The sequence below is a fragment of the Nerophis ophidion genome, linkage group LG25 (assembly GCF_033978795.1).
Source record: "Nerophis ophidion isolate RoL-2023_Sa linkage group LG25, RoL_Noph_v1.0, whole genome shotgun sequence".
NCBI lineage: Eukaryota > Metazoa > Chordata > Actinopteri > Syngnathiformes > Syngnathidae > Nerophis > Nerophis ophidion.
In genome coordinates, this window is record NC_084635.1 from 18,818,037 (window position 1) to 18,844,769 (window position 26,733).

The 26,733-nt window shown below is 42.8% G+C and overlaps 1 protein-coding gene and 1 long non-coding RNA gene across 17 annotated transcripts in view; one reads left to right on the forward strand and one right to left on the reverse strand.

Annotated features, from left to right (window-relative positions):
- LOC133542878 (uncharacterized) overlaps positions 1 to 18,995 on the reverse strand; it is a 57,679-nt gene extending 38,684 nt beyond the window's left edge. Inside the window, exons 1-3 of the long non-coding RNA XR_009804238.1 lie at positions 18,631 to 18,995; positions 18,395 to 18,457; positions 8,813 to 8,912 (exon numbers count right to left, since the gene is read on the reverse strand). This is a non-coding gene — a long non-coding RNA (uncharacterized LOC133542878). The remainder of the gene's footprint in view (positions 1 to 8,812; positions 8,913 to 18,394; positions 18,458 to 18,630) is intronic.
- The window catches only part of tjp1a (tight junction protein 1a), a 310,964-nt gene continuing 302,631 nt past the window's right edge, over positions 18,401 to 26,733 (forward strand). For 14 of the 16 annotated variants that reach the window (XM_061887093.1, XM_061887101.1, XM_061887102.1 and 11 more), the window contains exon 1: positions 18,402 to 18,866. In XM_061887093.1, coding sequence (XP_061743077.1) covers positions 18,775 to 18,866 — 92 coding nt within the window. In that variant the 5' untranslated portion in view covers positions 18,402 to 18,774. Of the gene's footprint in view, positions 18,867 to 26,733 lie in introns of all 16 variants that reach the window. The other 2 variants (XM_061887097.1, XM_061887095.1) reach the window with 1 other exon arrangement.

A 26,733-nucleotide genomic window follows, 5' to 3' on the forward strand; every position in this document is an offset into this window, starting at 1 on the left:
TTCTGCCTGGCAACAAGCAACCAGGGAAAGAGTAGGACCGTTTTTCATAAAGCAAGGCCACTAATACTGGCACATTCAACTACATGGCAGAGGCTACTTTCTAGCTGGGCAACAACCTGTATTTGATACACTACTGTCATATAATATCTTGGAATTGCAACTGCATGCAGAGTCTGTTATAATGTTTGCGAATGATACTCATAAATGTAACAAAAAAGCAAGATACAACAATTACACAACACAGTTATCATAATCAGATATTTTTTAATGTACCAATAATTTAAACTGTGTATGAGTATCGATCCCCAGGTACCGTATGTTTATGTTTATGTGTGTTTTCTTTTTTCTTCAACCCGTTTCCTATCTCGATAAGTGTAAATACACATCCAACGACTTTGAAGGACGTGGGTTAGGTGTTTTTGGTTAATGTTGTGTTGCCAATGTCAAGCAGTGCTGAGAGCAGCTCTTTCCCTCTGACCTTCCCCACCAGCTGCTCATCCACATGTGCTATCACAGTGCGGCTGCCTTATTTTCTTTAGTAATTTGCTATTTATTCCTAATTTTCTAGATGTAGGGGATAACGAGGTTGGTTGTCAAACATATTATTCCTTGCCACCAGAGGACACATTGTGGAACAAATTATGGAATGAAAGTTCATGTTTGTTATATTAGTACTTATACTTGCAAACCCTCCTGAATTTTCCAGGAGACTCACGAATTTCAGTGCCTCTCCCCGAAAATCTACCGAATTTCTCCCGATTTCCAGCCGGACCTGAGTGAGGATAGCCTCTCGTCATATGTATATATATATATATATATATATATATATATAAGAAATACTTGAATTTCAGTGAATTCTAGCTATAAATATACTCCCCCCCCTTTCTGACTATCTCTTCAGAATGCGCCATTTTGTGGGCGGTCTTAGCCCTCCTCCAGACCAAGACCCCTTCGACTGCGTCTCCACCCCATCAGTCTTGTCGGTTTTAGCGCTTCCATATCAAGTCTACTGGCATACAAAAGTTAGAACTATGTGCTACTTTTTATTACAAATGGAAACAGTGAAAGATGTATGTGCATGTACGAAACAGTGTGCCCCACAACAAGAGGATAGAGAAAAAGAAGGAACTTATTGATAACAACGTTAGACTACGACTGAATACAAATAGTTGACTCGCGCAAAGTCTCCGGGTAAACCGCTACCATATATGGAGATATCCGCTGACGTAACTAAGGCAAAATACGTCTCTTAAGTCTTGAATTCCAAACGGCTCTTCTGGAGCAATTTGGAAGAAGGCAAGATTGTTTTACAAAAATCTCGGCCATGCTTCCATCATTTAATTCAAATGTTTTTGGAGTTATGTGGGTCTCTAATACCCAAAAACAGGTGCCAATAGGTAGGAAAAGTTTTTTTTTTGCATAATATGTCCCCTTTAAGCTTCAATTTGATATTGTAATGAATTTTGAAATATGTTTTGATGATAAACATTTCACACTAGTGTAGAAAGTGTGAGAACCAAGCTTTTACCCCCCCCCCCCACTTTTCTGGGTTGCAAGGGGAAAACTCAACAGGCTTCCGGGTGTATACAGTGCAGCTCTTTCGACCTTCGCCTGTTTATGAGTCTCAATAAATATTTAAATACTGTGACAGTGAGGAGTCATCTCATCTTACAGTTCAGTGTCACAGCAATAAAGACATGGCGTTCTCTTCACTGTCATTGTAAATTAGTTTCTTCCAAAATACTCTTTTTTTTTTTGTCATACCAGAGCAGATGTAAACATGAACAGTAAGTACCCATATAGTTACCATGCCATGGTTATTCTGCAAGGTCCCCTTCACACTGGACCACTTAATTGTTAACTTGGCATCTCAGTTAGACACGGGATCAATTGTTGAATTGATTGGCTTCTGCATGGAAACTTTCTGGGGACCTTGGAAGGTGAATGCATGAAGGCACCATCATATTGTTAGTGATCCCTATGAGATGCATGGTAAACACAGGATACATGCACATGCTGCTGTACAATGTAGATGTCTGTAAACACTATCACATGGACATGTGTGTCTATATAATATGGCACCCTTGCCACGCTTCACTGGACAGTGTTGACTGTTGGTTTGGGGTTTCCTGCTGTCTGCTGTGTTGTCCATAAGTAATCATCCAGGTCATTGAACTCTCAGCTCTTTTTAGGGGAACAACATCAAGTCACTGGTACAGATTTGTGGATTACACGTGTGTTAAAATCTGAAGTCAAAAAGTGAAAACCTTCACATGAACTCAGTGGAAAACAACATCAAGTTCACACAAGAAGATGCGGGAGACAATGAGTTAAATTTGGACTCTGAAGTCCGAATTGGAGACAACATGTCTTGCATATTTGGAGAAATTGATAATAAAGAGACTTTAAAGGCCGACTGAAACCCACTACTACCCACCACGCAGTCTGAAAGTTTATACATCAATGAAGAAATATTAACATTGCAACACATGCCAATACAGCTTTTTTAGTTTACTAAATTACAATTTTAAATTTCCCGGGAGTTTCGTCCTAGAAACGTCGTGTAATGATGACGTGTACGCGTGACGTCACAGGGTTTTAGGAAGTGTGAGCGCTACGCACACACACAGGTAAAAGTCGTCTGCTTTAACGGCATAATTATACAGTATTTTGGACATCTGTGTTGCTGAATCTTTTGCAATTTGTTCAATTAATATTGGAGAAGTCACAGTAGAAAGATGGAGTGGGGAAGCTTTAGCCTTTAGCCACACAAACACACGGTGTTTCCTTGTTTAAAATTCTCAGAGGTGAAAATTTACCATGGATCACAGCGCGATCAAGCAGACATGGATCCAGACCAAATGTCAACCAGCAGGTTTCGGTGAGAAAATTGTGGTTAAAAAGTCAGTTCTTACCGTAGAAAAGCTGAGCTTGTGCCGTCCATAGCTGCCGTCCACTCCCCTGAGACACTGTGCGTCAACACCCGGCCGTGGACACACCCTTCCGGTTATCAGGTACTATTAAACTCACTAAAACACTAGCAACACAATGAAAAGATAAGGGATTTCCCAGAATTATCCTAGTAAATGTCTTTAAAAGTATCGGAATACGGCTCAATGCTATCGCGTTTTTTTTTTTTTTTTTAGTCCGTCGCTATCAATATCCTCAAACACAAATCTTTCATCTTCGCTCAAATTAATTGGGAAATTGTCGTTTTCTCGGTCAGAATAACTGTTTTTGTTGGAGACTCCCATTAAAATCAGTGTGAATATATGACGAGCCATAAACATGTGACGTCTTCGTCTGCGACTTCCGGTAAAGGCGAGGCTTTTTCAGGAAGTACCAAAAGTGGCGAACTTTATCGTCGATTTTCTCTACTAAATCCTTTCAGCAAAAATATGGCAATATTGTGAAATGATCAAGTATGACACATAGAATGGACCTGCTATTCCCGTTTAAATAAGAAAATCTCATTTCAGTAGGCCTTTAAAGTCTTTAACAGGGGCCTTTGTGTTGGGGTTTACAGAAAACCTACACGTAAGGCCTGATCTACCAAAGCAGCATACTTTTTTTGTATGCGAGTTACTTTTCAATTGATCAAGTCAAGGGGATCTACTTAATTCATATATATAATTAATATTTACTTATTTATTTATGAAAGATGTGTTTTTGTTAACAAGTTAAAGGTGTTTAATGATAATACTAGCATGTTTAACACATAGATTCATTTCTTTCATGAAGACAAAAATATTAGTTGGTGTATTTGTCGCATTTAAAACACATTGTGATGCGCTAAGATGTCACCCCCAGATGCGGCAGGACCAGACAGGCAGGATAGCAGGTAAGAGCTGATTTTAATATACAAAAGGGTAAACGAAAACTTGTACAAAACAGAAATGAAACGGCGTGCCTACGCAAGGAAAGCTAATGCTACTAGTTAGCAAGCATCGAATACAAAGTCCAATAGAAACGATGTGCAGAGTGCACGCGAAGCTAGGACGTAACTTAGCAAGGTTAATACAAAGCAGAATAATAAACCTGACTGTTGCTTACCGCAAACCTTGAGCCAAGAACGAACTGAGGTAGAATGCAGGCTTAAATACTAAAGTAAACAATTGCCAACAGGTGTGCGTCAAAAAGCATAGCAGGTGGAACAAATGAGAAACCATGGAAACGAGATAAAACAGGAAGTGCACTACTCAGAACATGAAGAGTACAAAAATAATTAGAAAACACCAAAAAGGACTCAAAAGCCAGACTAAAGATGTGATCCGGGAACCGGATCACAACGGTATTACCTGATTCTGATGACATGCATTGACTGGTATTAAACAGTAGTGCTAAAAATGCTCACATTTTCAAATGGAGGAGAAACAAATGGTTTTATGTGAGCTTTTTTTTATACAGTGGAATCTCGATTCAAGGACGCCTCTAGGTTTACAAACCTTTACATCGCGCCAAATATGCCTGTTTTCAGACCACGTCTTGGCGTCCAAAGACTTTCATTCATTTTATTCATTTTGCAAGTTGCTAAAAGCTATCGGGGGTTGCCACTTTGATGACATAATTTCCTGTACAGGCGGGCATGGCCATTTTGAAGAGGCAGGGGGGTCCTTACGCCCAACCCATCGGCTTGCGGCCCCTTTAGTTCGAGGAATTTAAAAGGAAAGGGGACTTTGTTCCGCAGCAAGTCTTTAATTGTGAGGAGACTGAAAAAGATGCCCCAACGAAACTTTGTTAAAGCAAAGAAGAACGCACTACTGGGACACAAGCCAATGAAGGATCGCCTGTTACTGCTAGTTTGTGATAAGGCTAGCGGTGAAGCCACTTCTTGTTTATCACTAAGAAACTCCAAGTGTGTTTAACCATACCACAAATATTCCCAGACACAAGAAAATGGTTTTCCTTTTTTTGTTTTGGAACACATTAACAGGACGTTGTGTGTGTGTGCGTGTGTTGAGCCATTACCCCCTTGTTATATTGGTTTGATCTATATATATATATACATATATATATATATATATATATATATATATATATATATATATATATATATATACATACATATATATACACATATATATATAAATATATATATATATATATATATATATATATATATATATATATATATATACACACACATTCACACTCACATTCACAAACTAAGGCCAATTTCGGGTTGCCAATCAACCTATCCCTAGGTGCATGTCTTGGAGGTAGAGTAAGCTAGAGTACCTGGAGGGAACCCACGCAGTGGAGATGCGTGGATAGGCAATTATATCATCCGCAACCACATCACCAACGTTGTCATCCACCCACCGTCCACCCGAACCAACATTTTATCAGAACCGCAACCGCCTGCCGCCCGCTCGCTGAAATACATCAGAGGTCGGCCACCTTTACCACTCACAGAGCTATTTAAACCCGTTTTACAGAGTAATGAAGATAATGGGAGCCGCTAACGTTCTCGCGAATATCCAATGGCGTTCATCCTGATGACAAAAATATGGGCGTGCTGTGAAGCCTTTGCCTTTGAAACCTTCAACAACATGTACAAACCGATTGTTAGTCCGGCAACATGTTGTGTGCAGCTTCCGCAATCACATATAAGATTGAAAGGCATACTGGGTGATACAGAGTACACTGATGGTTGTGATATAAACAATTTTAACACTCTTACTAATATGCGCCACGCTGTGAAGCCACACCAAACAAGAATGACAAACACATTTCGGGAGAACATCCTCACAGTAACACAACATAAACGCAACACATCCTCCCAGTAACGCGTTTATGTTGTGTTACTGGGAGGATGTTCTCCCGAATTGTGTTTGTCAATCTTGTTTGGTGTGGCTTCACAGCGTGGAGCATATTACTAAAAGTGTTAAAATTGTTTATATCACAACCATTAGTGTACTCTGTGTCACCCAGTATGCCTTCCAGTCGCGTGCGTGTGTCTGCGGAAGCCACACACAACATGTTGCTGGACTGACAAGCAGATGGTACATGCTGTAGAAGGCGACAAAGCCAATGGCTTCATAGCACGCCCTAATACTTATTATCTGGGTGACTGCCGGCAGTCATTCAAGAGAATATTAGCGTCTCCTATTGTCTTCTTCGCTTTGTGACACGGGTCTTAAATGGCCCTTTGAATGGTAAAGGATACCGATCCCAGAACCATGTATTTCTAATATTTCCAGATGGTTCAACCGCCACCCGCCTGAATCTAATTAAAATCTATTTTTTCGTCATATCACTCGCCCGACCCGCGGTTTATCCGTGGACTCCGCGGATGAGACCGCAAACCGCGCATCTCTACCACACAGTCACGGGGAGTACATGCAAATTCCACACAGAAAGAACCCGAGCCCTTCGTATTGTACTAACCCCTGTACTACCATGCTGCCCCCTTTCCAACTAATGGTTTAATTAATCAAACAACACAGAAAGTTAAAACATACAACAAACAACTTGCCCACTGAACTATGTGGACATTATGAAAAATGTTTAATTGTACCAAACACAATTAAAAAATACACCAATTTGACCCATTTTGTAGGCCTGATGGGTAATATGCAAAACACTCTCCACACTTGGACAGGTTTGATGCATTTCAGTTGCTTGAGGGACATCGATAGAAAATGGATGGATAGCTAGCTATTTCTCATGGATTAAAACAATCTAAGGAGGTCGTCAGGGAAGTAAACAAAGTATAAATGGTTCACATACTCTTAATATTCACCGTTGTATCGTTTATACTTCAAATTGTAGTGGTCGGCAATTTTATCTGGCGCACAGTGCCCGCATATATTGACAAGAATTTTTAATCAGTGCGCACATATCCAGGTGGCAGGTATTCTTTTTTGATTGCTGATGACCGATGATGGGCAGCCAGGTCCCAGGTGTCTGTGGTCTTTCACAAAACATAAGTTATTTTAGTTACGATATTTTTTTTTACACAAGCATGTTTAAAATGGGCCCTGCGATGAGGTTGCGACTTGTCCGGGGTGTACTCCGCCTTCCGCCCGATTGTAGCTGAGATGGGCACCAACGCCCCCCGCGACCCCAAGGGGAATAAGCGGTAGGAAAAGGATGGATGGATGGAGATTTAAAAAAATTCTGTTGGCAGCTATGTAAAGAGTGGATTTGAATGATGACCAAATCCCATCCATCCATCCATTTTCTACCGCTTATTCCCTTTCGGGGTCGCGGGGGGCGCTGGCGCCTATCTCAGCTACAATCGGGCGGAAGGCAGGGTACACCCTGGACAAGTCGCCACCTCATCGCAGGGCCAACACAGATAGACAGACAACATTCACACTCACATTCACACACAAGGGCCAATTTAGTGTTGCCAATCAACTTATCCCCAGGTGCATGTGACCAAATGTGTTTAAATTTAAATAAAGGTTTATTAATGTTACAATTTTACTTAAAGGCCTACTGAAATGAGATTTTCTTATTCAAACGGGGATAGCAGGTCCATTCTATGTGTCATACTTGATAATTTCTCGATATTGCCATATTTTTGCTGAAAGGATTTAGTAGAGAACATAGATGATAAAGTTCGCAACTTGTGGTTGCTAATAAAAAAGCTTTGCCTTTGCTGGAAGTAGCAGACGATGTGCGCGTGACATCACGGGTTGTAGGGCTCTTCACATCCTCACATTGTTTACAATCATAGCCAGCAGAAGCTATAGCTATTCGGATCGAGAAAGCGACAATTTCCCCATTAATTTGAGCGAGGATGAAAGATTTGTGGATGAAGAAATTTAGAGTGAAGGACTAGAAGAAACAAAACAAAAGACGAGGGCAGTGGGAGCGATTCAGATGTCATTAGATACATTTACTAGGATAATTCTGGAAAATCCCTTATCTGCCTATTGTGTTACTAGTCTTTTAGTGAGATTATAAAGTACCTGAAAAGCGGAAGGGTGTGGCAACGGGTGTGTTGACGGCAGAGTCTCTGAGGGAAGTCACGCAGATGCAGCAAGACGGACGCCCCGCTGATGTCTCCGGTAAGAGCTGACTTATTACCACAATTTTCTCACCGAAAACTGCCGGTTGACATGTGGTCGGGATCCATGTTCGCTTGACCGCTCTGATCCATAGTAAAGCTTCATCTTCGGGAATTTTAAACAAGGAAACACTGAATGTGTTTGTGTGGCTAAAGGCTAAAAGCTTCCCACCTCCATCTTTCTACTTTGACTTCTCCATTATTAATTGAACAAATTGCAAAAGATTCAGCAACACAGATGTCCAGAATACTGTGTAGTTATGCGATTAAAGCAGACTACTTATAGCTTGGATCGGGCTGGAAAATAATGCCCGCTACAACCCGAGACGTCAGATGCAGGCGTCATCATACGAGTCATCATACCGCGACATTTTCAACACGACACTTCGCCGTAAAATTTAAAATTGCAATTTAGTAAACTAAAAAGGCCGTTTTGGCATGTGTTGCAATGTTAAAATTTCACCATTGATGTATAAATTATCAGACTGCGTGGTCGGTATTAGTGGGTTTCAGTAGGCCTTTAATAAAAGGGGAAATTGGACATACTGTATTTGTGTTTGGCATCAGCTGTTGCAAGTTGTCCGACAGACTGTAATAACTCAGTGCTTTGTATTATTTTTCAATGTCAGCGATTGTCTTGCAAGAAGATTCACTCCATACTTGGAGGTGCTAACCGTAGAAAACTACTATAGTAGCTACAGCTGCTCCTGGGACTGACCGATTGTTATATGGGTGCCATCCCTGCAGAACTAGGTACCACCCATGTACAAATACTCTGGATAAGCCACTGACTCTGCTTGAGCTGCTGACTTTCATCCATGAGAAAGAGCTGGCAGAAATCTCCCCCAATGGACTGCACTCAGGATTGGTTTGACCCTTCCAGTGACAGTTGCTGAAACAGAGAAGAGTTTTTACCAAGCTGAAGTGACAGGAGCACAGCTCTGGACTTGCCATCAGCATCAATCATACAGTTGCACAACAGATTTCGTATGTCGATGTAATTGATGATTTTGCGTCAAATAAGGCTATCAATGTCAAGTTTTAGATTGCACTTCACACTTGTTGTCAATGTTAATGCCAGTTAGGGTGCAAAACACAAGTTGATAAATTTGCTGCAGTCAAGGGACTAAATAAAACATGTTAATTATCTGCTGTATCTCTTTGTACAAAACTGCTGTGTTATCATAGCTGGAAGTGTTCAGATGTTATAGGGGTGATAAAAAATAAATACTTTAAAGCAGGAAACTTTTTTATGCTCCACAGAGTAGTTTTTTTGTAGCTTTCGTAAGGGATTTTTCATGTAATTATTAGCTCCTGTGATGATGGATTTGTGGAAAGGTGTTAATATACTGTATTTCAAGTATATTTTTTTCTGTTTTTGTAACCTTTTTGTATTTAAGATTATATAATAAAATTGTGTTGGGCATGACGATAAAGTACATCAAACAGTGGAGGCTCCTTTATGGCGTCTCGGGGCACTCGGGAGGTTTACCCCTTTACTACTGTTACAGTTCGAGATGCTACCTCAGTAGAAGCATTTAAGTCTCACTTTAAAACTCATTTGTATACTTTATCCCATGGGTGTCAAATTCTGGCCAGCGGGCCAAATATTGGCCCGCCGTCTAATTTCATTTGGCCCTTGAGTCAATAATGAATTAACATTAGAGCTGGCCCGCCGGTATTATACAGTGGGGGTGCCGCTGTATCACAGCATTCAACGCTAATTCTCATACTTGCCAACCCTCACGATCTTTCCAGGAGAATCACGAATTTCAGTGCCCCCCTGAAAATCTCCCGGGGCAACCATTCTCCCGAATTTCCACCCGGACAACAATATTGGGGGCGTGCCTTAAAGGTACTGCTTTTAGCATCCTCTACAACCTGTCGTCACGTCCGCTTTTCCTCCATATAAACAGCGTGCCAGCCCAGTCACGTAATATATGCGGCTTCTACACACACACAAGTGAATGCAAGGCGTACATGGTCAACAGCCATACAAGTCACACTGTGTCACAGTTCGTTTAGCAGTGGAACAAACGGACCCAAGGATGCAGATGAATTTGAGAGTAAATAGTCTTTTTCTTGGCTTCACGGTGGCAGAGGGGTTAGTGCGTCTGCCTCACAATACGAAGGTCCTGCAGTCCTGGGTTCAATTCCAGGCTGAGGATCTTTCTGTGTGGAGTTTGCATGTTCTCCCCGTGAATGCGTGGGTTCCCTCCGGGTACTCCGGCTTCCTCCCACTTCCAAAGACATGCACCTGGGGATAGGTTGATTGGCAACACTAAATTGGCCCTAGTGTGTGAATGTGAGTGTGAATGTTGTCTGTCTATCTGTGTTGGCCCTGCGATGAGGTGGCGACTTGTCCAGGGTGTACCCCGCCTTCCGCCCGATTGTAGCTGAGATAGGCGCCAGCGCCCCCCGCGACCCCAAAAGGGAATAAGCGGTAGAAAATGGATGGATGGATAGTCTTTTTCTTCACAAATAAGAAAAGTCAACACAAAAATGCTCAAAAACTATAATGCAACAAAAGGCGACAGTGCGGAAAAAGAGGGACACAAAAAGGCACCGTGATAAAAGAACAAAGTCTAAACTACAAACTAAACTAAAACTAGGGTCGAAATTGCAAGACCTGCAAACTACGATATACAAACCAACTGGATGGCACAGGCAATTGACAAGCAGGTCTGAGGCAAAAATACAAAGCGACTAGGAGGACTCATCAAACACCGTCAAGGAGTGGAATAGCCAAGTACCATCCAGTTGGCCAGGTGCTGATGATATAGTGCAGGAAAAATGAGATCCAGCTGTGCACGTCTTGCAGCTCCGCCCACAGGAAACACAGGAACTCTAAGGAAGACCAAACGTCAGAGACAAGTCTGCTGCACCAACAAGGGAAACTGAGTAAACTAACCACAAGATGGCAGCAGGTGGTGACACACTGAGGGTGGCCGTATAAACAACTTTAACACTGTTACACCACACTGTGAACCCACACCAAACAAGAATGACAAACACATTCCGGGAGAACATCCGCACCGTAACACAACATAAACACAACAGAACAAATACCCAGAACCCTTGCAGCACCAACTCTTCCGGGACGCTACAATATACAACCCCGCTACCAAGAAAACTCGATTTTGCATGTCACTATAAAGTTATATAAGCCTTGCTTGTTCAATATTCAATGCAAAACTTGTTTGGGTCCCTATTAAAAGGTTAATTTGTTCAAATTTGGCCCGCGGCTTTGTTCAGTTTAGTATTTTGGCCCAATCTGTATTTGAGTTTGACACCCCTGCTCTACAACCTGTCGTCACGTCCGCTTTTCCTCCATATAAACAGCGTGCCGGCCCAGTCACGTAATATATGCGGCTTCTACACACACACAAGTGAATGCAAGTCATACTTGGTCAACAGCCATACAAGTCACACTGAGGGTGGGCGTTTAAACAACTTTAACACTGTTACACCACACTGTGAACCCACACCAAACAAGAATGACAAACACATTCCGGGAGAACATCCGCACCGTAACACAACATAAACACAACAGAACAAATACCCAGAAACCCTTGCAGCACTAACTCTTCCGGGACGCTACAATATACAACCCCACTACCAAGACAACTCGATTTTGCATGTCACTATAAAGTTATATAAGCCTTGCTTGTTCAATATTCAATGCAAAACTTGTTTGGGTCCCTATTAAAAGGTTAAGTTGTTCAACTTTGGCCCGCGGCTTTGTTCAGTTTAGAATTTTGGCCCAGTCTGTTTTTGAGTTTGACACCCCTGCTCTACAACCTGTCGTCACGCCCGCTTTTCCTCCATATAAACAGCGTGCCGGCCCAGTCACGTAATATATGCGGCTTCTACACACACACAAGTGAATGCAAGGCAAACTTGTTCAACAGTCATACAAGTCACACTGAGGGTGGCCGTATAAACAACTTTAACACTGTTACACCACACTGTGAACCCACACCAAACAAGAATGACAAACACATTCCGGGAGAACATCCGCACCGTAACACAACATAACAAATACCCAGAAACCCTTGCAGCACTAACTCTTCCGGGACGCTACAATATACAACCCGGCTACCAAGACAACTCGATTTTGCATGTCACTATAAAGTTATATAAGCCTTGCTTGTTGAATATTCAATGCAACACTTGTTTGGGTCCCTATTAAAAGGTTGTTATTCAACTTTGGCCCGCGGCTTTGTTCAGTTTAGAATTTTGGCCCAATCTGTATTTGAGTTTGACACCCCTGCTCTACAACCTGTCGTCACGCCCGCTTTTCCTCCATATAAACAGCGTGGCGGCCCAGTCACGTAATATATGCAGCTTCTACACACACACAATTGAATGCAAGGCATACTTGTTCAACAGCCATACAAGTCACACTGAGGGTGGCGTGTATAAACAACTTTAACACTGTTACACCACACTGTGAACCCACACCAAACAAGAATGACAAACACATTCCGGGAGAACATCCGCACCGTAACACAACATAAACACAACAGAACAAATACCCAGAACCCTTGCAGCACCAACTCTTCCGGGACGCTACAATATACAACCCCGCTACCAAGAAAACTGGATTTTGCATGTCACTATAAAGTTATATAAGCCTTGCTTGTTGAATATTCAATGCAACACTTGTTTGGGTCCCTATTAAAAGGTTAAGTTGTTCAACTTTGGCCCGCGGCTTTGTTCAGTTTAGAATTTTGGCCCAATCTGTATTTGAGATTGACACCCCTGCTCTACAACCTGTCGTCACGTCCGCTTTTCCTCCATATAAACAGCGTGCCGGCCCAGTCACGTAATATATGCGGCTTCTACACACACACAAGTGAATGCAAGTCATACTTGGTCAACAGCCATACAAGTCACACTGAGGGTGGCCGTTTAAACAACTTTAACACTGTTACACCACACTGTGAACCCACACCAAACAAAAATGACAAACACATTCCGGGAGAACATCCGCACCGTAACACAACATAAACACAACAGAACAAATACCCAGAAACCCTTGCAGCACTAACTCTTCCGGGACGCTACAATATACAACCCCGCTACCAAGACAACTCGATTTTGCATGTCACTATAAAGTTATATAAGCCCTGCTTGTTGAATATTCAATGCAAAACTTGTTTGGGTCCCTATTAAAAGGTTAAGTTGTTCAACTTTGGCCCGCGGCTTTGTTCAGTTTAGAATTTTGGCCCAGTCTGTTTTTGAGTTTGACACCCCTGCTCTACAACCTGTCGTCACGCCCGCTTTTCCTCCATATAAACAGCGTGCCGGCCCAGTCACGTAATATATGCGGCTTCTACACACACACAAGTGAATGCAAGGCATACTTGTTCAACAGTCATACAAGTCACACTGAGGGTGGCCGTATAAACAACTTTAACACTGTTACACCACACTGTGAACCCACACCAAACAAGAATGACAAACACATTCCGGGAGAACATCCGCACCGTAACACAACATAACAAATACCCAGAAGCCCTTGCAGCACTAACTCTTCCGGGACGCTACAATATACAACCCGGCTACCAAGACAACTCGATTTTGCATGTCACTATAAAGTTATATAAGCCTTGCTTGTTGAATATTCAATGCAACACTTGTTTGGGTCCCTATTAAAAGGTTGTTATTCAACTTTGGCCCGCGGCTTTGTTCAGTTTAGAATTTTGGCCCAATCTGTATTTGAGTTTGACACCCCTGCTCTACAACCTGTCGTCACGCCCGCTTTTCCTCCATATAAACAGCGTGGCGGCCCAGTCACGTAATATATGCAGCTTCTACACACACACAAGTGAATGCAAGGCATACTTGTTCAACAGCCATACAAGTCACACTGAGGGTGGCGTGTATAAACAACTTTAACACTGTTACACCAACACTGTGAACCCACACCAAACAAGAATGACAAACACATTCCGGGAGAACATCCGCACCGTAACACAACATAAACACAACAGAACAAATACCCAGAACCCCTTGCAGCACTAACTCTTCCGGGATGCTACAATATACAACCCCGCTACCAAGACAACTCGATTTTGTATGTCACTATAAAGTTATATAAGCCTTGCTTGTTCAATATTCAATGCAAACGTGTTTGGGTCCCTATTAAAAGGTTAAGTTGTTCAACTTTGGCCCGCGGCTTTGTTCAGTTCAGAATTTTGGCCCAATCTGTATTTGAGTTTGACACCCCTGCTCTACAACCTGTCGTCACGCCCGCTTTTCCTCCATGTAAACAGAGTGCCGGCCCAGTCACGTAATATATGCGGCTTCTACACACACACAAGTGAATGCAATGCATACTTGGTCAACAGCCATACAAGTCACACTGAGGGTGGCGTGTATAAACAACTTTAACAGTGTTGCACCACACTGTGAACCCACACCAAACAAGAATGACAAACACATTCCGGGAGAACATCCGCACCGTAACACAACATAAACACAACAGAACAAATACCCAGAAACCCTTGCAGCACTAATTCTTCCGGGACGCTACAATATACAACCCCGCTACCAAGAAAACTCGATTTTGCATGTCACTATAAAGTTATATAAGCCTTGCTTGTTGAATATTCAATGCAACACTTGTTTGGGTCCCTATTAAAAGGTTGTTATTCAACTTTGGCCCGCGGCTTTGTTCAGTTTAGAATTTTGGCCCAATCTGTATTTGAGTTTGACACCCCTGCTCTACAACCTGTCGTCACGCCCGCTTTTCCTCCATACAAACAGCGTGGCGGCCCAGTCACGTAATATATGCAGCTTCTACACACACACAAGTGAATGCAAGGCATACTTGTTCAACAGCCATACAAGTCACACTGAGGGTGGCGTGTATAAACAACTTTAACACTGTTACACAACACTGTGAACCCACACCAAACAAGAATGACAAACACATTCCGGCAGAACATCCGCACCGTAACACAACATAAACACAACAGAACAAATACCCAGAACCCCTTGCAGCACTAACTCTTCCGGGATGCTACAATATACAACCCCGCTACCAAGACAACTCGATTTTGTATGTCACTATAAAGTTATATAAGCCTTGCTTGTTCAATATTCAATGCAAACGTGTTTGGGTCCCTATTAAAAGGTTAAGTTGTTCAACTTTGGCCCGCGGCTTTGTTCAGTTCAGAATTTTGGCCCAATCTGTATTTGAGTTTGACACCCCTGCTCTACAACCTGTCGTCACGCCCGCTTTTCCTCCATGTAAACAGCGTGCCGGCCCAGTCACGTAATATATGCGGCTTCTACACACACACAAGTGAATGCAATGCATACTTGGTCAACAGCCATACAAGTCACACTGAGGGTGGCGTGTATAAACAACTTTAACAGTGTTGCACCACACTGTGAACCCACACCAAACAAGAATGACAAACACATTCCGGGAGAACATCCGCACCGTAACACAACATAAACACAACAGAACAAATACCCAGAAACCCTTGCAGCACTAATTCTTCCGGGACGCTACAATATACAACCCCGCTACCAAGAAAACTCGATTTTGCATGTCACTATAAAGTTATATAAGCCTTGCTTGTTCAATATTCAATGCAAAACTTGTTTGGGTCCCTATTAAAAGGTTAAGTTGTTCAACTTTGGCCCGCGGCTTTGTTCAGTTTAAAATTTTGGCCCAATCTGTATTTGAGTTTGACACCCCTGCTCTACAACCTGTCGTCACGCCCTCTTTTCCTCCATATAAACAGCGTGCCGGCCCAGTCACGTAATATATGCGGCTTCTACACACACACAAGTGAATGCAAGGCATACTTGGTCAACAGCCATACAAGTCACACTGAGGGTGGCCGTATAAACAACTTTAACACTGTTACACCACACGATGAACCCACACCAAACAAGAATGACAAACACATTCCGGGAGAACATCCGCACCGTAACACAACATAAACACAACAGAACAAATACACAGGATCCCTTGCAGCACTAACTCTTCCGGGAGGCTACAATATACAACCCCGCTACCAAGAAAACTCGATTTTGCATGTCACTATAAAGTTATATAAGCCTTGCTTGTTCAATATTCAATGCAAAACTTGTTTGGGTCCCTATTAAAAGGTTAAGTTGTTCAACTTTGGCCCGCGGCTTTGTTCAGTTCAGAATTTTGGACCAATCTGTATTTGAGTTTGACACCCCCTGTTCTTCAACCTGTCGTCACGTCCGCTTTTCCTCCATATAAACAGCGTGCCGGCCCAGTCACGTAATATATGCGGCTTCTACACACACACAAGTGAATGCAAGGCATACTTGGTCAACAGCCCTACATGTCACACTGAGGGTGGCCGTATAAACAACTTTAACACTGTTACACCACACTGTGAACCCACACCAAACAAGAATGACAAACACATTGCGGGAGAACATCCGCACCGTAACACAACATAAACACAACAGAACAAATACCCAGAAACCCTTGCAGCACTAACTCTTCCGGGACGCTACAATATACAACCCCGCTACCAAGAAAACTCGATTTTGCATGTCACTATAAAGTTATATAAGCCTTGCTTGTTCAATATTCAATGCAAAACTTGTTTGGGTCCCTATTAAAAGGTTAAGTTGTTCAACTTTGGCCCGCGGCTTTGTTCAGTTTAGAATTTTGGCCCAATCTGTATTTGAGTTTGACACCCCTGCTCTACAACCTGTCGTCACGCCCGCTTTTCCTCCATATAAACAGCGTGCCGGCCCAGTCACGTAATATATGCGGCTTTTACACACACACAAGTGAATGCAATGCATACTTGGTCAACAGCCATACAGGTCACACTGAGGGTGGCCGTATAAACAACTTTAACACTGTTACACCACACTGTGAACCCACACCAGACAAGAATGACAAACACATTCCGGGAGAACATCCGCACCGTAACACAACATAAACACAACAGAACAAATACCCAGAACCCTTGCAGCACTAACTCTTCCGGGACGCTACAATATACAACCCCGCTACCAAGACAACTCGATTTTGCATGTCACTATAAAGTTATATAAGCCTTGCTTGTTCAATATTCAATGCAAAACTTGTTTGGGTCCCTATTAAAAGGTTAAGTTGTTCAACTTTGGCCCGCGGCTTTGTTCAGTTCAGAATTTTGGCCCAATCTGTATTTCAGTTTGACACCCCTGCTCTACAACCTGTCGTCACGCCCGCTTTTCCTCCATATAAACAGCGTGCCGGCCCAGTCACGTAATATATGCGGCTTCTACACACACACAAGTGAATGCAATGCATACTTGGTCAACAGCCATACAGGTCACACTGAGGGTGGCCGTATAAACAACTTTAACACTGTTACAACACACTGTGAACCCACACCAGACAAGAATGACAAACACATTCCGGGAGAACATCCGCACCGTAACACAACATAAACACAACAGAACAAATACCCAGAACCCTTGCAGCACTAACTCTTCCGGGACGCTACAATATACAAACCCGCTACCAAGAAAACTCGATTTTGCATGTCACTCTAAAGTTATATAAGCCTTGCTTGTTCAATATTCAATGCAAAACTTGTTTGGGTCCCTATTAAAAGGTTAAGTTGTTCAACTTTGGCCCGCGGCTTTGTTCAGTTCAGAATTTTGGCCCAATTTGTATTTGAGTTTGACACCCACTGCTCTTCAACCTGTCGTCACGTCCGCTTTTCCTCCATGTAAACAGCGTGCCGGCCCAGTCACGTAATATATGCGGCTTCTACACACACACAAGTGAATGCAATGCATACTTGGTCAACAGCCATACAGGTCACACTGAGGGTGGCCGTATAAACAACTTTAACACTATTACACCACACTGTGAACCCACACACATAACAAGAATGACAAGCACATTTCAGGAGAACATCCGCACCGTAACACAACATAAGCACAACAGAACAAATACCCATAACCCTTGCAGCACTAACTCTTCCAAGAAAACTCGATTTTGCATGTCACTATAAAGTTATATAAGCCTTGCTTGTTCAATATTTAATGCAAAACGTGTTTGGGTCCCTATTAAAAGGTTAAGTTGTTCAACTTTGGCCCGCGGCTTTGTTCAGTTCAGAATTTTGGCCCAATCTGTATTTGAGTTTGACACCCCTGGCCTATAGTAAACAGAGGCAACAAGATAGCAATGAATTCCGCCTTTAAAAGTATATTTTTAAGCATCTCGCTCGCTTATGTCCATCCTGTATGTTCTTCAACCTGACATTAAGATGTTTTCAATATTTTCACCCCCCTCTCTTAAACCATGACGTCCCTCCCTCTCCTCCTACTCCTCCTTCTCCTCCTCTCCCAGCGCACTTCTCTCCCTACCTCACACACGCGTGGATTGCCGCCGACGCCGCATCCTCTCCTCACTCTTCCCGGAGACTCCAACTAAACAAACAAAACACAACTCGAGGTTGGAGACGGCGGGAGAAACAGAGCCACAACAATGAGCCTAAAATTGAATGGATTAGCCAATCTATTCTGAGCTCTAATGAGATTAGCGAGGCGGCGGGCTGACATGCAGGGCGGAGGCGGCGGTGGCGACGACGGCGGCGTGGTACCTTTCCTCCGGTTCCCCGGGGACCTCCCCCCCTGGACATGGCGCTGCTGATGCCGCTGGACGCGCGGCGGGTGTCGGGGGAGCTTCAGGAGCGCATTCGCGCGCACACGCTCACGGCTTCCTCGAAGTAGCGGTCCAAAGGAAGATGAAGTACCAGAAATACATTACGGTGATGCAGATGGCCATGGGAGTGACAGCCTCCAACAAAGACTGCCTGCCCACCAAGCGACAGCTGTGGTGAGTAATGCGTGTTTTTTTTTGTTTTTGTTTGTTTTCTCACAACTGCTCCCGGAAAACACGGGACAAGTTGTTGACGGAAGTCCGTTTGTGCCCGCCTTGCTTGAGCTAGCATCCACACCGACGTGTAGCCGGGGGTGGAGTGAGCGTGTGCAGCGGTGCGTGGCTCTCTTTGCATGTTTGTCAGGATCATGCGTGAGTTTTGCACACGCAGAAATGACCAAGGCAGGAGCAGGTGTCCTCATAGTCAAACCCTCTCAAACTCTATTAAAGCCCACCTGCTGTTTTTTGTATACCTATTTATTAATTTTCCCCTTTATTAGTGATTTTAAAGGTCTACTGAAACCCACTTCTACCCACCACGCAGTCTGATAGTTTATACTTCAATGATGACATATTAACATTGCAACACTTTTTAGTTTACTAAATTACAATTTTAAATTTCCCGGGGAGTTTCGTCTTGAAAACATCGTGTAATGATGACGTGTACACAAGACGTCACGGGTTTTAAGGAAATATGAGCGCTGCACACACACACAGCTAAAAGTCGTCTGCTTTAACGGCATAATTTCACAGTATTTTGGCGATCTGTGTTGCTGAATCATTTGCAATTTGTTCAAATAATATTGGAGAAGTCAAAGTAGAACAATGGCGTTGGGAAGCTTTAGCCTTCCATCCATGTTCTACCGCTTATTCCCTTTCAGGGTCGCGGGGGGCGCTGGCGCCTATCTTAGCTACAATCGGGCGGAAGGCGGGGTACACCCTGGACAAGTCGCCACCTCATCGCAGGGCCAACACAGATAGACAGACAACATTCACACTCACATTCAAACACTAGGGCCAATTTAGTGTTGCCAATCAACCTATCCCCAGGTGCATGTTTTTGGAAGTGGGAGGAAGCCGGAGTACCCGGAGGGAACCCACGCATTCACGAGGAGAACATGCAAACTCCACACAAAAAGATCCCGAGCCTGGATTTGAACCCAGGACTGCAGGAACTTCGTATTGTGAGGCAGACGCACTAACCCCTCTTCCACCTTGAAGCAGCTTTAGCCTTTAGCCACACAAACACACGCTGATTCCTTGTTTAAAATTCCTGGAGATGAAACTTTACTATGGATCACAGCGGACATGGATCCCGACCACTTGTCAACCATCAGGTTTCGGTGAGAAAATTGTGGTTAAAAAGTCGCCGCTTACCGGATATCAGCTGAGCTTGCGCCTCCCGTACAGCTGCCGTCGACTTCCCCGAGACACTGCGCGTCAACGCCCGGCCGTGGACGTACACTTCCGACTATCAGGTACTGTTAAACTCACTAAAACACTAGCAACACAATAGAAAGATAAGGGATTTCCCAGCATTATCCTAGTAAATGTCTCTAAAAACATATGAATCCGTCTCAATGCAACGCAATAGTTTTTTTTTGTAATTGTTTTTTTTTTGTAGTCCGTCGCTATCAATATCCTCAAACACGAATCTTTCATCCTCCCTCAAATTAATTGGGAAATTGTCTTTTTCTCAGTCCGAATAGCACTTTTTGTTGGACGCTCCCATTAAAATCAATGTGAATATATGAGGAGCCATCAACATGTGAAGTCATCTTCTGCGACTTCCGGTAGAGGCAGGGCTTTTCTCCAGTTGCGAACTTTATGGTGGATGTTCTCTACTAAATCCTTTCAGCAAAAATATGGCAATATCGCGAAATGATCAAGTATGACACATAGAATGGACCTGCTATCCCCGTTTGAATAAGAAAATCTCATTCAGTAGGCCTTTAACATTGTTAGCAATAGCTGTTATTCTACAAAGTTTACAAGTGTCTGTGTTAATATCATTAACTTAGAACAGCATTCATTTCGTATAGTTTAAATAACAAAATCTCATTTCAGCAGGCCTTTAACTATAAAACCTAACCCCCCTACACTAAAAGGCCTACTGAAATGAGATTTTCTTTTTTAAACGGGGACAGCAGGTCCATTCTATGTGTCATATTTGATCATTTCGCGATATTGCCATATTTTTGCTGAAAGGATTTAGTAGAGAACCTCCATGTTAAAGTTCGCAACTTTTGGTGCTGACAAAAAAGCCCTCCCTTTACCGGAAGTCGCAGACAATGATGTCACAATTGTGGGGGTCCTCACATATTCACATTGATTTTAACGGGAGCCTCCAACAAAAAGTGCTATTAGGACCGAGAAAACGACAATTTCCCCATTAAATTGAGCGAGGATGAAAGATTTGTGTTTGAGGATATTGATAGCAACGGACTAGAAAAAAAAACAACGCGATTGTATTGGGACGGATTCAGATGTTTTTAGACACATTTACTAGGATAATTCTGGGAAATCCCTTATCTTTCTATTGTGTTGCTAGTGTTTTAGTGAGTTTAATAGTACCTGATAGTCGGAGGTGTGTCCACGGGTGTCTTGAGGCGCAGTGTCTCAGGGGAGTCGACGGCAGCTATGGACGGCACAAGCTCAGCTGATTTCCCGTAAGAAGCAACTTTTTACCTCAATTTTCTCACCGAAACCTGCTAGTTGACATTCCGTCGTGATTCATGTTTGCTTGACCGCGCTCTGATCCATAGTAAAGTTTCACCTCCAGGAATTTTAAACAAGGAATCACCGTGTGTTTGTGTGGCTACAGGCTAAAGCTTCCCAACTCCATCTTTCTACTTGACTTCTCCAATATTAATTGAACAAATTGCAAAAGATTCAGCAACACAGATCTTCAAAATACTATGTAATTATGCCGTTAAAGCAGACGACTTTTAGCTGTGTGTGTGTGCAGCGCTCATATTTCCTAAAAACCCGTGACGTCTTGCGTACACGTCATCATTACACAACGTTTTCAAGGCGAAACTCCCGGGAAATTTAAAATTGCAATTTAGTAAAATAAAAAGGCCGTATTGGCATGTGTTGCAATGTTAATATTTCATCATTGATATATAAACTATCAGACTGCGTGGTGGGTTGTAGTGGGTTTCAATAGGCCTTACACTAAAAGCCTACTGAAATGAGATTTCTTTATTTAAAGGCCTACTAAAACCCACTACTACCGACCACACAGTCTGATAGTTTATACATCAATGATGAAATATTAACATTGCAACACATGCCAATACGGCCGGTTTAGTTTACTAAATTGCAATTTTAAATTTCACGCGGCGTTTCTTGTGGAAAACGTTGCGGAATGATGACCCGATGATGACACGTGTTTGTGACGTTATTGGTTGGAGGGGACATATTAGCGCAGCGCCACTTACGGCTAAAAGTCGTCTCTTTTCATCGCATAATTACACAGTAATTTGGACATTTGTGTTGCTGAATATTTTGCAATTTGTTCAATTAGTAATGGAGACTATAAATAAAAATGCTGTTGGTAGAAAGCGGTGGATTGCAGCTGCCTTTAGCACCGAAACACAGCCTGTGTTTCTTTGTTTGTTGTGAAGCTTTAACACAGAGCGGTCAAGCGAACATGTTTCTCTACGTCAACCAGCATGTTTTTGGATGGGAAAATTGTGATATATATCTTACCGGAGACATCAGTGGATTATGCGTCCTCCTGCAGTAGCTGTCAAAAAGGCAGCTGTGAGCTCGGCTTCTCTCTGAGACCCTGGCGTGTTCACCGCAGCACCGACTTTGAGGTATGTCTTTACAATGTCACTAAAACACTATTAAAACGATAAACAGATAAGGGATCTTCCAGAATTATCCTAGTAAATGAGTGTAATTACATCTGAAACGCTCACACTGCCGCCGCCCGGAGCCGTCGCTTTTTATTTTATTTTATTATTATTTATTTTTTTTCCTAGTCCTTCACTATAAATATCCTCATCCACGAATCTTTCATCCTCGCTCAAATTAATGCGGAAATTGTCGCTTTCTCGGTCCGAATTGCTCTTACTGCTGGTGGCACACATTATAAACAATGTGAGGATGTGAGGAGCCCTCACACTGGTGACGTCACGCGCACAAGGCAAATCTTTTTTATTAGCAACCAAAAGTTGCGAACTTTATCGTCGATGTTCTCTACTAAATCCTTTCAGCAAAAAAATGTCAATATCGCGAAATGATCAAGTATGACACATAGAATGGACCTGCTATCCCCGTTTTAGAAAGAAAATCTCATTTCAGTAGGCCTTTAAACGGGGATAGTAGGTCCATTCTATGTGTCATACTTGATCATTTTGTGATATTGCCATATTTTTGCTGAAAGGATTTAGTAAAAAACATCGAAGATAAAGTTTGCAACTTTTGGTCGCTAATAAGAAAGCCTTGCCTGTACCGGAAGTAGAAGCCGATGTGCGCGTGACGTCACAAGTTGTAGGGCTCCTCACATCCTCACATTGTTTATATACATAGCCAACAGCAGCAGGAGCAATTCGGACCAAGAAAGCGACGATTTCCCCATTAATTTGAGCGAGGATGAAAGATTAGTGGATGAGGAAAGTTAGAGTGAAGCACTAAAAAAAAGGAAAAAAGAAAAAAAAAGAAAAGGCGAGGGCTCCAGGCGGCGGCAGTGGGAGCGATTCAGATGTTATTAGACACATTTACTAGGATAATTCTGGAAAATCCCTTATCTGCTTAATGTGTTAATAGTGTTTTAGTGAGATTATAAAGTCATACCTGAAAGTCGGAGGGCTGCCGTGAACGCCAGTGTCTCTGAGAGAAGCCAAAGGAGGAGCCAAGATCACAGCTGCCTTTTTGACAGTTGCAGGAGGAGGTTGCTTAATCCGCTGAAGTCTCCGGTAAGAGCCGACTTAATATCACAATTGGTTGACATGTGGTAGAGAAACATGTTCGCTTGACCGCTCTGTGTTAAAGCTTCACAACAAACAAAGAAACACCGGCTGTGTTTCGGTTGCTAAAGCCAGCTGCAATCCACCGCTTTCCACCAACAGCATTTTTCTTTATAGTCTCCATTATTAATTTAACAAATTGCAAAAGATTCAGCAACACAGATGTCCAAAATACTGTGTAATCAAGCGATGAAAAGAGACGATTTTTAGCCGTGAGTGGTGCTGGGCTGAAATGTCCGCTCCAACCAATAACGTCACAAGCACGATTCAACATAAGCATCATTCCGCGACGTTTTCAACAGGATACCTCGCGGGAAATTTAAAATTGCAATTTAGTAAACTAAAAAGGCCGTATTGGCATGTGTTGCAATGTTAATATTTCATCATTGATATATAAACTATCAGACTGCGTGGTCGGTAGTAGTGGTTTTCAGTAGGCCTTTAAAGCTGACCATATTGTGAAATCCCAAAAAGAGGACACATATATGCGTGCCAAGGTGGGCAGCACGCCAAGGTCGGGACTAGGTGAAAATTTGCCAATGATACTTGAACTCCATCCATCCATCCATCCATCCTCCTCCGCTTATCCGAGGTCGGGTTGCGGGGGCAGCATCCGAAGCAGGGAAGCCCAGACTTCTCTCTCCCCAGCCACTTTGTCCAGCTCTTCCCGGGGAATCCTGAGGCGTTCCTATGCTAGCCGGGAGACAAAGTCTTCCCAACGTGTCCTGGGTCTTTCTCGAGGCCTCCTACCGGTCATACGTGCCCGAAACACCTCCCTCGGGAGGCGTTCGGGTGGCATCCTGACCAGATGCCCGAACCACCTCATCTGGCTCCTCTCCATGTGACGGAGCAGCGGCTTTACTTTGAGCTCATTCCGGATGACAGAGCTTCTCACCCAATCTCTAAGGGAGAGCACCGCCACCCGGCAGAGGAAACTAATTTCGGGCGCTTGTACCCGTGATCTTATCCTTTCGGTCATAACCCAAAGCTCATGACCATAGGCGAGGATGGGAACGTAGATCGACTGGTAAATTGAGAGCTTTGCCTTCCGGCTCAGCTCTTTGTTCACCACAACGGATCGGTACAACGTCCGCATTACTGAAGACGCCGCACCGATTCACCTGTCGATCTCACGATCCACTCTTTCTTCACTCGTGAACAAGACTCCGAATTACTTGAACTCCTCCACTTGGGGCAGGGTCTCCTCCCCAACACGGAAATGGCACTCCACCCTTTTAGGGCGAGAACCATGGACTCGGACTTGGAGGTGCTGATTCTCATCCCAGTCGCTTCACACTCGGCTGTGAACCGATCCAGTGAGATCTGAATATCTTGAACTTGCTTTATAAATAATATATTTATTTAAATAAAGCATTTTTTTCTCCTCTGTTGACAGCAGTGTTGGTCCCATGGACCCCATCAAGTCATAAAAATGGGGTCCCACAGTAAATTTTTGGGTTCCCAATGTCATGTTCTGTGGTCACATTCTGTTTAGTTATGTTCCGTTGGTTTAATACTCTTTTTAGTTCCTGTTTACGCTCCATTGTTTTGTCACCATGACGACCGACTAGTTCAGCTGTACTCATTTGGACTCACACACCTGATTTGTTTAGGAGTCAGGCACCTGTGTTAATCATGTCACTATTATTCAAGCTTATAGTTGCCAGGCAGTTGGGCTGGCGTCATTTTTGTTGCTCCATGCTCTGTTCACTCTGGTTATGTATCGCTCTGCTCATTACCTTCCAAGTAAGTTTTGTTTATTCATGTCACGTTTAGCAAGTCTTTTGTTTCATACTGTATCCATAGTTTTGCCTTTGTGGTAGTTTTCAGTCAGAACGGGGGCTATGGTGTGGTTTATTTTCCCGGAATGCCATTTTCCCGGAATGCAGAGGAAGGTGACGAGACATGGCGTGAAGGTAAAGACATATTTTAAAAAAAAGTGCAAACTACGGCGCGCACAAGGCGGAAAACAAACTTGGCTAAAAAACCCCCAAAAAACATCAATCCACTATTTGCTCTCTCGCTACCTCCCTCATGGCTGTGTTGCGTGCGCAGACCTTCACAATTTGTTTTTTTTCAGCCCATCTTAACCCTGTACATACATTGGAAATACACGCAACCTTCACACAAAAACGCCGAACATTTGAGGCAATTAAGAAACCCCGTCCGGATACCCCGGACAGTCCCGCAAAAGAGGACATGTCCGGGGAAAAGGGGACGTATGGTCAGTCTACCCTACACCCAGGCACTTATTACTTATTCAATAGCTTCCTGTGTATGTGGAAGTCTTGCTGTCATTGAGTGTGTGTTGATTTTCCACTCCATTTATAATAATAATAATACTTAGATTTATTGTCTTGGACATGAAGACACAGCGTTTTACATACATACATCAGGCTTCAAATCTTAACTTTTTAAGGTCAAGGCAAGTGTTGCCTTAAAGGAGGGCTCATATTTTAGGGCACCAAGGCAAGTTAGAAAGGCCCCAATACAAACATTATTTTCTGTCCATGCAGAATATACATATATATTAGGGCTGGGCAACGATTAAACATTTTAATCGAAGTTAATCGCACTTTTTCTCCGATTAATCGCAATTAACTGCATTGTATACCCAAAGCCCAATAATGAATTCAAAAGTAGTGTGTAGTGCACCTTTATTGGAATATTCTCCCACATGAACAAAAGCGCCAAAACATTTGTTGTCCAAACACAATTTAAATCAGTCCTTGTTAAACAGTAGCAGTTAAATAGCATATTTTATGAAAATCAACTCAAAAAATGTAAATACAAACATTTAATCTTATTTCCACTGCCAGGGTATTTAAGTTAACCTGTTTGTTATGGAAAATAAATATAATCTACATACAAATCTCTGAGCCACAATCATAACATCCGAACAGGCAATTTCTGAGGAAACAGCAGGAACATTTTTTTTTTATCAGGGATCTTATGATTAAAAAACCTATATTATAGGTAGTGGGCTGTTTTAGGGAATTTTTGATCAAATTATCCATAGTAGCAATATTAATAATGTTGTGTTTATTATGCGTAGTGCACTTAAA